At 48.0% G+C, this 12,487-nt stretch overlaps 1 protein-coding gene across 1 annotated transcript; it reads right to left on the bottom strand.

The window, feature by feature from the left end:
- Positions 1-1,692: 1,692 nt before the first annotated feature.
- ATP6V0C (ATPase H+ transporting V0 subunit c) lies at positions 1,693-4,066 on the bottom strand. Its single transcript, XM_008642384.2, has 2 exons — positions 3,846-4,066; positions 1,693-2,531 (listed from the first exon to the last, which is right to left on the bottom strand). The coding sequence occupies exons 1-2, from the start codon at positions 4,058-4,060 to the stop codon at positions 2,327-2,329; spliced, it is 420 nt and encodes a 139-aa protein (XP_008640606.2). The 5' UTR covers positions 4,061-4,066; the 3' UTR covers positions 1,693-2,326.
- Between the last annotated feature and the right edge of the window lie 8,421 nt (positions 4,067-12,487).

Below are 12,487 nucleotides of genomic sequence, written 5' to 3'. Positions count from 1 at the left end.
CTATTAACTGCCTCTGCGTGATGTCACCAACCTACAAGGGACCTTAGCAGGGATTGGAATATGGGACCTTTCAAGCGCTTACTGCCCTTGGAGATGGGAGCATTTAGTTGCTCTCTTAAATGCAGTTTTGCTTCCATTCTTGTCAATTGGCAAAAAGACTGGCAGCAGGGTCCCCTTACAGAAGGTAGAACCAGATGTTAAGCAAATTTGCAGCCCCAGGCAGGACCCTCTCCTATCCTGCCACACAACTTGAATTGCCAAACGCAATTTCTCTCCCCAGAACTGCAAGCTGGATGCAACATCCTCTCCAGAGCCTGGGTTCAGGATTCACCCCCCAGCTGCAAGCTGTCACACTGCACCCGCTGCAGTCAGTCACAAGGCCCCCTCTGCAGTCAGTGAGACACAATGAACCGACCGATTCTGTAAACCTTTATGACCCCCGGGGAAAGCCTAATTCAGAGGTTTAGTCTGCTACTTTTGCTGATAAAAAGAATGACCAACACCATTCCGATCAGCAATTTCCCCTTCCCCCGGGCACTGCTTCAGCACGAACCCAGGATTTTCCTTCAGTCAGCTGACTTACACCTCTGTACAGCCCTACCACCGTATCTCTGCTCGCACTGCCACGAGGCAAAGCCCTTCCCAATCAAAACCAGCCCAGCCCAGCGCCAGCCCGCTGAGAAGTGAGTGCAGAGACATCACTGTTTTAGCAAACAGCAAAAAATAAGCCAATTAACTTGTTAATGATTATTGTTAAAACTGGCTCATAGCTAAGTCTCCTGATAGCCCAGAAGGTGTACAGTGGCACCAGGCCTGGGCAACACCCTTGCCAGGTTAGAAGCTCCAAACAGCTTCAGTGAATTCCTTATGTTCTGGCCACAGCTCTTCATGGGACTTGCACCACTCACTGGACAGGTACCTCGGTGAAACATACATACATATTTTCATTCCCAACCAGGTGACACATCCCTCCACATGCATCAGTTTAGTTTGATGCCAAAGGCACTGCTAGCACTAGGTGTCTGTGTAGTAACATTTTGGCTTGAACAAGGCAAAGCTTGACCTGTTCTCCAAGCTACTTTCCAGTGCTAATGGGGACCAAGCTTTACCACTGAAAGGTAACCCACACATTTCCCATATAAGCTTGGCAGTACTCAAATCCTCAGGACAGAGGAGGCTGCTCCCACACTCAGTAGCTGCAGCATCAGAATCTCCCAGCTCAAATGGCCCTGATTTAAAAGATAAAAATACAAGTTCTTGACTGAAGCCATTTTGTTGATGAGACTATTGTTGAGGTACTTCAGAGGCAATTACTGCTCACAGTACAGCTTCCAAGCAGCTCATCTTCTGCAGGGCCAGCATGAGGACAGGCTGCTTGTTTCCTGACAAGGCAGCTCCTCCCAGTCACACTGCAGCTGCACCCTCACTCCCTGACCCTTAGTTACAGAGCATCACACTGAGCCAGATGTGCTGATCAGGGTGAGCACAGCACTGCATCCCTGCTCACCGTGAATACAGCCCATGGCAGCAGCTGGGAACCACACTGCCAGGAGAAAGGGTAAGTTGTGGCAGAGCTGGCAGCATCACCCCTGCTTGCTGCCCAGTCACTCCAGGAACCTGCCTCCCCTGAGGGACCTCGCCCTCTTCCCAGTGAGCAGCAACAGCTGGAAATCAGAGCCAGGGACTCATTACAGCAATGTAGTGAGGAAGTTTTATTTGGAAACATGGTAGAAGTTTGTAACCCAACACTGGGTGCACGACTGATGCCGGAGCATACGCGGTTACTACTGAAACACGGGAGTGTTTCGGACAATTGCTGTAATAAAACACAAAATTCTCATACTCCAATACCAGGACACTACAGCAATCTTTAGAATCAAAATTACATCCAAGGAATTCTCTGCACTTACAATTGACCCCACAGTGTAATCTACCTATATATAAGATTAATATATATAGCATGGGAAATTGAAAATCCTTGCTCCATAGATGTATGAACATGTCAAGTCTTTTATAAATAAACATCCAGTGAAGAGAAAAAATTACATTTCTAGTTCATATTTATACATAAAATACTAACAGCAATGGGTGGAAAATTGCACACAGGCCACCCCAAGCCATGCAGCAGGCTTGGAGCAGCCCATCCAAGTTAATATTGAAGTACACACAGGACAGACGAGTCACTAACATATATTGCGCATTTACAAGAGATCAACTACCAAATTGGGACAACTGTACACATTGGAGAAACCATTTTCATTCTGGAGCTTTTTTTTTTTTTGTTAAACGTAGATTTGTTACATCTCTTTACATCATACCGCAACATTTACTTCGTGGAGAGGATAAGGGCAACAATGAGGCCATAGAGACCCAAGACTTCAGCGAAGATCAAAATGAGGATCATCCCCACAAATAACCTGGGCTGCTGTGCTGTGCCCCGGACACCTGCATCGCCCACGATGCCGATGGCAAAGCCAGCAGCCAGACCGCTGAGACCCACGCTCAAGCCAGCACCCAGCTGAAGGAAGCTCCTGTGGGACAGAGATGGAAGAGTTTCAGTGGCAAGAACAGCATACCCAGCCTTAAGCCCCTAACTCTTTCAACAGGCCCAGTGTGTCTCAAAGCAGATGCTTACTGGCACTCCCAACTCTGATACTTAAAGACAGGCAGCAGTGGAGGATCTTCAGCTGATGTCCATGTGTGGCTCACACACCAAACTGAGCTACTGGGCCTGGAGTTCATACGGCTGCCAGCTTGTCTGCGGCCACTTGAGCCAGCTGCAGGCTCAGTGTGCTGTCAGAGCAGCACTTACTAGCACTCGCAGCAATGTGCCACAGTGCTGCAAGTGTAGCCTGTTAGTAGCTGCTCATCTCCAACCTTTAGCAACCTGTTATACAGCCACAGCACAGCCAGGTGTCTTGCACCGCAGGAGCTGGGCAGGAATGGTCTGCTTTTTCCAAGCAGGAGAGCAGCCCTGAGGTCCCTATCAGTGTCTGCCCACCTGGAAATTGCAAAGGACAATTTGTATCTGCTCTTTCACTGCAAGTGTAGCCTGTTAGTAGCTGCTCATCTCCAACCTTTAGCAACCTGTTATACAGCCACAGCACAGCCAGGTGTCTTGCACCGCAGGAGCTGGGCAGGAATGGTCTGCTTTTTCCAAGCAGGAGAGCAGCCCTGAGGTCCCTATCAGTGTCTGCCCACCTGGAAATTGCAAAGGACCATTTGTATCTGCTGTTTCAGACCGTGTCTTGTTAGGCCAAGCACACTGCTCATAGGCAGAGCTTGTACAGCAACACAGATACCTGCCACACTTCAGCAGCACTGTTTTATTCCAAGAGGGCTCAATCACACCAGATCCAGCTGTTCTCAGGAGCCAAGAGCAGATTAAGTTTCAGACTGTAGCTGCTATAGAGGCCCAATGTATAGCTCAAGGATTGATTTACCAGCACATAAAGCAAAAGCAATATTAATTATTCACTTGCATCTCCCAGGCAACAGCAGAACTATTTAGACAGTATTGGAAACACCTGTGCATACAGGTCTAGAGTCTGGCACCATGACACAGGCTTTGCCTCCTATCCCAGTGCTGTCTGTACACAGCTTCTTTTAAGTACAGTCCCACCACATGAGCACTGGGATGCCCAATTGATCTGTGACAGCCAGTACAGCCAACTGAGCAGGCAGCTCCACTGGGCAGCTGGAATCCAGCCCGTGCTCCTAAGCCTAGCCCAGGAGCATTTAGCATTGCCAGGCCTTCCAGGGGCCTTGAGCCAAAACCACCCACACACAGAGCATCAAACAGTGACAGGACAGTCTGAAACAGAACCACAGATGCAGCAACTTACTTGAATAGCGTGATCTCAGGTGAGAGGGCATTGGCAATGAGCACTGCCACTACGAGGCCATAGATTGCTATAATACCCGCCATGACCACAGGGATGATGGACTTCATGATCAGCTCAGGCCTCATGACAGACATGGCTGCAATACCTGTGCCACTCTTTGCTGTTCCATATGCAGCTCCCAAGGCTGGAAGAGAAAAAAAACGCATTAGGCACATCCCCAAATACCCTTTCCCTCACTAGGCTGCAGTTAGAACAGCTGAGCCAGCACAAGGAAGGATTGTGCAAAACTAACAGGGTCACAAGACAGCCAGGAATACTTCCCTAAGGGATGAGGAAGTGACCTACCCAGAGTCCTATTCCAAAGAGGTGCTGTTCAAACACTACTGATAAAAGAACATCTTCCCCGACCAACTTCACAGCAAGGCACACCCCCAGCAGCCATCCATGCCCCTGCTTATGGGCCAAAACCCAAGGTCCCAAGTGGAACTCTAGCATTTGTGCCCTCCCAGAGCCCACACTGCAAGGCTCAACAAAGCACATCTGTCTACCTACCCCAGCAGAACACAGCTGAGAGCTGGCCTTCACAGTCACTGAACTTTGAGCCACCTGAACTGAGTTCAGACAGACAGATCTCCTTCAGGGGGCCTCTTCTCTCACAAAACCCATTTCCTATGCTTTGGCCTTGGACTTAAATGTGCCATTGCAGCTTCATCAGACACACTGAGATAGAAACAAACTCAAATATTAACGTTCCATGTCATTCCTTGGAGAAAGGTCACGCTCTCCATGTGCCAAAACCTCACCTGTGAAGGATTCGGGTCCAAACACTTGTCAATCCAACCACTGGAACCATGAAGAAGAGTTTGGCTTGTAGGTTATAGAGGACCATTAACCATTTTACACCTACTCATCATCTCTGTCAACACTTGAGTATGCAGAGACCTGCACAGGATGATGGGCTTATCACCTGCACCCAAGACCTGTTGGAAGAGTCCAAAGCACTACCCCAAAGTAAATTCTGCCTTGAAAACTTTGTATTAGTTTCACAGAAGCTTCCTCAAACACCTCATTCTTTGATTCTGCAAAGAATTCTTGAAAAGACACCTTTCCTTCCAGTTTTACTGGGGGGTATTCTGGGAACTCCACAGCTTCCTACTGCACTCACCATCACTCAGAGATGACATGCAGGCCAAATGCCAGCCAGGAGTAAGTCCCTGAAGCAGCAGTGATAGGCATATGGAAGGGTAGGCAGTCTCCTTTCCTGACATCAAGATTATATTCAGAGGTCAGTCATATTTGGCAAGAAAAATGTTCTTGCATCTGTTCTAAAAGGCTGCTGGAATGTATTTAAACCGTGGGCATTTAAAGTCTTTGTACTGTTCTGAGACTTAATAGTTGAGTTTGCTTCACCCACAGAAAACTAAAGCTTCTCCAAGGGAGACCAGCTTGTTCCACAAAGATGTGGAACTGCCTTACACCAGTATCCAGGTGTGAGATTGTGCACCTTGTCCCAAAGAGTTGCTGGAAGGTATTTGGAGGAGTTTGGATACATATTTTCCTGCTTCTCACTCAGCACTCCTGTAAAGCCCATCTTTGAGCAGTCATCCTCCTGGCTTGGCACTAAAACTCCAGACCATTCATGCAAGCAGCGCTGCTGCACTAACACAAGGTTCATTCTCAGAAGGAAGTTCAGTTTTAGTTACAAAAACCTGAAGGGAAAGTCTCATAGCTACCAATTTGTTCTGTGCTAGCAAAGCTCTTGAACCCTGACTGGCACCAAGTGATGTAAAGGGCCATTTTGGGCAATTCAAAACTAGAACCCAACTTAGGAAGCTTGAGCCAGGAGCAGGTTCTACCTGCAAATGTAAGATGAGCCTGGAAACTAGCACATGGACTTCATCAGCCATTTCAGTGACAGCTATGTTTAGGGTCTAGCCCTTTAAAGTCTAGAAAGAAATCACTGACTTGAACTAGGAACCATTTTTCTTGGATGAAGCATCTTCTAAGGGCTGGAACTAAGCCTGAATCCTGATTCCACTATCTACCCTGGGTATAGAATTTAGCAGAAACCACTTCTCCTGTTTGCAATCTTTTACAAACCTCTCCAAAAATGTGGTGGCTTCTAAGGGAAGTTCACTGTTTAAAGTTAGATCAGTCATTACTTCCTCCAAGCATGAAGCTACTTGAGGGTGTTGCAATTAATGCAGTGATGGATTAGAGAAGGTGATTTTGTAACCCCACTTACAGAAAGTCAGCTTGCTCAAACTTTTGTGGAAGGGTAGAGCAGCACAAGTTTGTCAGTTCCCAGTTAAAACCCCAGAAGAGGCCAGATCTTATGCCTTGAACTTGTTTTAGACACAGTTCAAAAGAAAGCCTATGTTTACCAGTCTTCACATGACAGTCTTAGATGTCACTGAAGCTCTACTGAACTCCCACTGGTGGACAGTCCCATGGGCCACACAGAACTTCAGAGCTTGGCACATCTGCTCCCAAGGAAGCCTTTAACAGCACCCCAACCAAGAGACATCTCCAGCACCTTACAAGGCTGCTTTACTGCCCTTCACTAGCCTGGATGCAAGTCCTTGCATCTTTGACATTACCCCAGTATTACAGGCAAGGTGGCAAAGACAATACCTGCTTCCCACCATGACCCAGCCTCTAGTGGAACAGCCACTCAGTTTTGAGCCATGGACACCCTGGACAATGTTCCTGCACACGTTCACCTCTACCCCATGGCAGTTCTCAACAACTGAAGCACATATGCTTCATTTAAATATCCCTGGTTCACTGGAAGGACATGTTTTCCAAAATCTCGGTGAATAGGGCTTGAGGAGATCTCTGCAGCACACACTGGAAACGGGGCAAGAGCTGTACCTCTGCTACACACCAAGCCTCTGGGTTTTGGTGTCAGCTCATCCAGCTCCCTCATCTCTAATGTACAGACCAAGCAGGCTCCAGTACTACCTTTGAAGAGGTAGAGCTGTCATAGAACTGTCAAAACATTTACCTGGCAGGTGGAGAAGCACTCTGCCTGTCTAGTTCACCAGAGAAGGAATCCATGCCGGTCTCTAACCAGGAACTGTGCCATTTGAAAGTTCAATGGTGTTACAAATCAGAGAAGTTGCAATGCACATCATTCAAAACCACCTACTCCCAGTAAGCCTGTTTCAAAGGTTAACTCCCTTGTGAAATACTTGAGTTACTTCTTGAACTCACAACCCAGAGCTGATTTATGTACTGCTCCTGGGGGAAAAAAGCTCTCCCTCAGGACTGAGGATATGCTGCCTGGCACCTCACCATATCTGTCTCTTTAAAAGTGATAGCTTTTAAAGCTAGGGAGTGAGGCTGTGCAGCTCCAGGATCAAGTATAACCTAGAAAGTCACTTGCCAGATAGGCTGTAGTGTCAAAGACTGAAGACTAGTCATAGTCTCACCACTGCCACAGCTTCCCATAGGGCTCTGCCAGCAGCCTGCTCTTCAGATCAAGGGCAGTCCCAGCATCAGAACCAACCTTTTCCAGCTCCAGCAGGTGACTGTGCTCAGTCAGGTCACACACAGTAACCCTGCAGTTAAGTCAGATGCAAGTCACCCCCTTGATACAGAGAGAGGCTGTGAGGAGCCTTCCAGTCAGGAGATCCAGTAGCACAGATCCAGTTTCACCTGCTGATACATTCAGACAGGCTCAGCCCAGGAACAGAGGCTCAGAACCAGCCACACACACTCCAGCAGCATTTGGTCCATTCAGAGCCAGGGATTCTTCTCATGTCCCACCATGGTGAAGCAGGTTTCCACACTGCATGTGAGAGATTTCCAGAGCACTAACATGCAGAATTCCCCTGCATTAGAAGTGAGCTAGTAACAGAAGTCAGATTTCCAATTAGGATACCACTGGTTACCATCACAGCAAGCGTGAAAGACCATTTGGGATGAGGACTTCCATCTGGAGACTTTGGAAACTAATCACTATCAAATAGGCTGCCCTCTGCAGTAGGCAGGCTTCCCTGGGAGCAGACAGACACCAATTCACATACATCTATTGATTCCTGAGCAGGTTGTTCTTAAAAGGCTGGAGAAATGTTAGAGGTGACATCCAGGTCAGGTACAGTCCTTGCTTTGCCATGCCAGAAACCTGGACACTTCCAAACAAACAGGCTGCTTCCCACTGGCTGGCCCTGCCCCCTCCCACCCCACCACATTTAACAGCTCCACCTCAGGTTACAGTAATGGATACTCTTGGAAAAACCCTGCTGCTCTGCCTCAGATGCTCAGGTGCATCAGAACAGGTGCCACAGAACAGAGAAGCCACATTAGGGGAACTGTACTGGAGCCTATGCAAATTCCCACTGCACTGGCTGAAGCCTGGCTGTAGCCTGTTCCCCAATGAAAACCCGAGAGGTAACCAGTGAAGCTGCCCAACAGGAAGCTGTAGACTCTGAAGACCTTCAGTGAATCACCTGTTTCAGAATTAGGAACAGCTTTTTGTTCTTCCCTAATGTAATGAAAAGGGGTGGGGATGTCTACCAAGCCTGCATTGTCAGCCTACAGCATTATCAAAAATTCTGCCAGACTGGCAAGCCTTTTACTCTTGGGTCAGTACATCTGAGAACTTAAAAAACCACCACTCCTTGAGTTGTTGCTGTAATAGCAGCAGTCCAAGGAAAATAAAAGATCTGCCAGTCAACTGTCCAAGAGCTGCTTCAATTGGCACTCTGGATTGTCTGACACAGCACAGAGAGCTCTTTGATTTTGAAAGTATGGTAAAGCACTTATACCATGGAGCACATGCTTGTCCTTCTGCAAGCAGCAAAGTCCATCCAGCCACTTGTTACCCATCATTATCATCATACAGGCTCCCTCCTGACACCTTAAAGATGACCTGTTTCACAAACCAGATTCCAGGTACTGACTGGCAGAGTAGTGTGTTACACCAGTTAGCAAGACCCCTTTCCAACCAGCAGGTCTCAGGGGAGCTCAGAGCACTCAGCAGCCCTCACAGCTCTGCTGCCCCATTGCTGTGGCATGAGACAGCCCTGGTCCCCTGCCTGCATCCAGCAGACAATCCTGTGGCCAGAGCAGCCTGACCCAAAGCCTCATGCTCACAGGATTCAGAGTCTGAAGGAAGCGAGTGTGGCCAGTTATGCCTCACTGGTGAGGCACACGCTGCTGTAAACCATTGCTTCAAGGAGTACCCAACAGTCTGGTCAGGCTGGGAGGGTGATCACCTTGCAACCCCTGTGTGCAACCAGTCAGGCTCTGGAGATGGAAGAGGCCAGTTCTAGGAATGAAAAAAGGAAGCTGACCAAGAGGTCCTGAGGCAGCTGTCATCCATGTCCACTGCTGCTGCCAGTGTTCCCATCAAATGGGAAGTGCCTGCAGGCTGTGTAGTGACTCCAGGGTACGACACAGATCCATCAGGAAGCCACAGTACAAACTGCAGCATAACTGCTTAAGCCATGCTCTGCAGAGCCAATGGTTTATACTGATGATCCATCTCATTTTCAGATGTTCCCAAGACTGGCATTTACTGAGAGGAAATGATGCCCTTGCTGAGATGCCATCCCTCATTCTCAAGCTGTAGAAATATCGCCTACCTCACTTCTGTTACAGCACTTAGGTCTTAGCCATCCACTGCTTTACCTGCTGTTAAGGATGAAGGCTTAAGCTAATCTCTACTGCAGACAGTCTGGTAGCTCATACACCTGCCCACATCACAAGCACCCTCATTTGGAGCAGAAAATCACCTTGAGCTGCACTCTGCCATTTAATTTTTACCTGCAAGCTCCTCAGTGCAAAGCAAGCAGCTTTCCTGTACCACCTCCCCACCTCTCAGACAGTATTTTGGGAAGCACAGGTGCTATTTGCATTTGAGGATGCAAGTTGTTTACAGTCATGAAGCCTTCCAGAATCAGACTGCACAGGGCTGTCAGGTACATCACGCTACATGTTCTGAGCCAGCTATTTCACCATGGAGGTCCCTTAAAAGCCAACCAACTGCTGTAATATCTAAAGCCCTAGTTTAAAAGAAAAGTACCACTTCATTGGCTCTGCAGCAACGAGAACACACAAGACTAATTTAACACTGCTGGCTAAAGTTCCTTTCATGAGGAATCTTCCAGCTGCTTGGCAGTGCAGCAGGTATTGAAGGCACTGAATGCCCAGCTGGAGTTCAGGCCTAAGGACAACTGCTCACACCACAGAAGGCACAGTGGGCACACTTGGGACAGGCTTTGCACAGAGCACCAGCACACACAGAACCAGACAGCTCTGCCCAACACACTTGTCCATTCCGGTGTGCTCAAATCACATGAAAAAGCTACAATAATTTAATCACCCAACAGCACCTGACCCCGAGCCACCCCATTTCACACATGGGAAATAAGGAACTGCAGCAATGAGAACAAGCTGTAATCTGCAAATAACCAGACAGGCTCAAAGATGGCCAAGGTCACAGCAGCCTGCTCTTGTCTCTCACTGACCAGAACGAGTTCTGCTATCTATTTACCATCAGCAAGTAATGCTCACACGTCACACAGGACTGCACGAAGTCACTTGTTTTCACATCAAACTAGCCTGGACAGTACAGAACCCGAACATGTTTACTACAAAACAGGTCTTGGAACTACAAGCTCCCCAAGAATGTGATCTTTAGATACATCATGAGTCAGACATGATCACTGCACTAATTAACACTGATGCAGGACAATTTTAGAGTTTTACACTGCTTGTCCAGATTTAGCTCCTTACTTTTAAATCATGGTGGTTGTTTTAACAACTAACACACAATTAACATCAGAATATGCTGTGGTGCCACACACCCATTACAAAAGCTACACAACACTGCAAGTTTTTGTTTATCCTATGTTGACGCCTCTGCCATATTGCCTTAAAAATCCAAACTGCTCCACTGAACAGTCACATCTAAGAAACAATTTCCCATGAGCAGCATCTATAACGTGTTCTCCAGTGCTCTGGCAAGAGATGTGTACGGCTCAGACCAGCTGGTATTACAACATCACTGAGGTCGGGAAAGACCTCTAAGCTCATTGAATCCAGGACTACCTGACACAGATTCTGCATCAAGGACCTCTCACAAACCGCCTGCAACGTGACAGATACCAAACCTTCATCAATACAGCTTATGCACTGACTTTGCATTCCCCTCCTCAAACCTTCCCCTTGCAATCCCACAGCACCATGCTGTCAACCCTGCAGCTTTTAGGAAAGGCTTCTCTGCTGGTTCAGACACGCCAGCACCACTCCGAAATCCTGTTAAAGCGCTGACTCAAGTCCGCATCCCTCACTGATGTTTCAGCTGAAGCACTCACACGTCACAAACCTGGTGTCTAAAGCCATACAGCCATGTTCTTTTGCTTCCAAATCTGATTCTTCAAGAGGAATCCAGCAACTCGTTCCTTGGAAGGAAAGCTCAGTATTTAAGACCATTTTGCAAAATGCAGTGAACTGCTGACTACTTTTTCCCAACAAGTAACTAGGTCTTAGTTTCTTCCTCCATTATCGTCACTAGCCAAGACGCAGGTAGGTCAGCAGTCCCAACTCTGGCTCCTACAGCATTTCAGCCATTGAGTTTTCAGGAGAATCCTTACCTGTCAATCATGAATACAATGGCTGAAATCCGAAGTGGCAGGCCACTGACTGCACTCAGCATGGACATCTGCATCCCACCACCAGGTACAAACTGAGCAAGACTAAACACAGCCAACCAAGCTTTTGTTTTACTAAAAATTAAAGCCACAAACATGGCTGGTGTGGAACCAGTCCATGGTGCTGCTAGACAGCTTCCTCTCAAACACTGGTTTTAATCCACTGTTCACTTGGCTCTTTGCATGATTTCATCACCCACACTTATCAATCAAGAGCAGCTTCCTCAAATCCATCTGCAGACCCAGCCACCATCCCAGAGGCCATATTAACACAATGAGACCCCAAGCACCTCAACAGCACTACACAACTTAAGCTACAACCAATTCAATACTAGAAGGTTTTGATTCTCCAACTGGGAGCCAGATGAGGTGAGAAATGAAGACCAGTCAGTATGTTCATGTCTGTGGAGACATGGGCTAAGCCTTCAGAAGGGAAGGCCAGATTGATTCCTAGTTGTTTTATTCCCAATTACTGTAACACCTGCATTTGGGAAAAAAACAGCTGAAGCCTTCCCCGTGTTGCATCCCAAAGGGAACAGCAGGTCTGCACCCATCAGGGACCAGCAAACGCTGTGCAGGAACAGCAGTCACCTTCTGCAGGAAGCTTAACCAGGCTCTGAGAGACAAGGCATTAAAGGATGGCTTTTCTGGTGTAAACCAGCATTTATGGTCCCTACATCTGCGCTCCTTCAGTGGGGAGAGCGGTGCCGCAGGATGACCCAGTTTACACCGCACCGAGCTCGCTGCCTGGAGACGCAGAGGGACGGCCATGGAGCAGGGCTTCCCCCCTGCCCCGGCATCCCCGTTGCACGGGGCAGCTCAGGAGCCCGTCCACTCCCTGCAGCGGCATTAACGTCTCCAAGGCGGACCTGCCTGCCAAACGATCGCACAGTTACGTTTAATCTCGTTAAAAACTGCTCTGGCATTATCCGGGGAATGGTTTAAACACCAACCACGTCCGATTCACAGTGGCAGAAGCGC

Source organism: Corvus brachyrhynchos, unplaced genomic scaffold (genome assembly GCF_000691975.1).
Source record: "Corvus brachyrhynchos isolate BGI_N302 unplaced genomic scaffold, ASM69197v1 scaffold369, whole genome shotgun sequence".
Classification (NCBI taxonomy): Eukaryota; Metazoa; Chordata; class Aves; order Passeriformes; family Corvidae; genus Corvus; species Corvus brachyrhynchos.
This window is presented reverse-complemented; position numbering and strand designations above follow the sequence as displayed.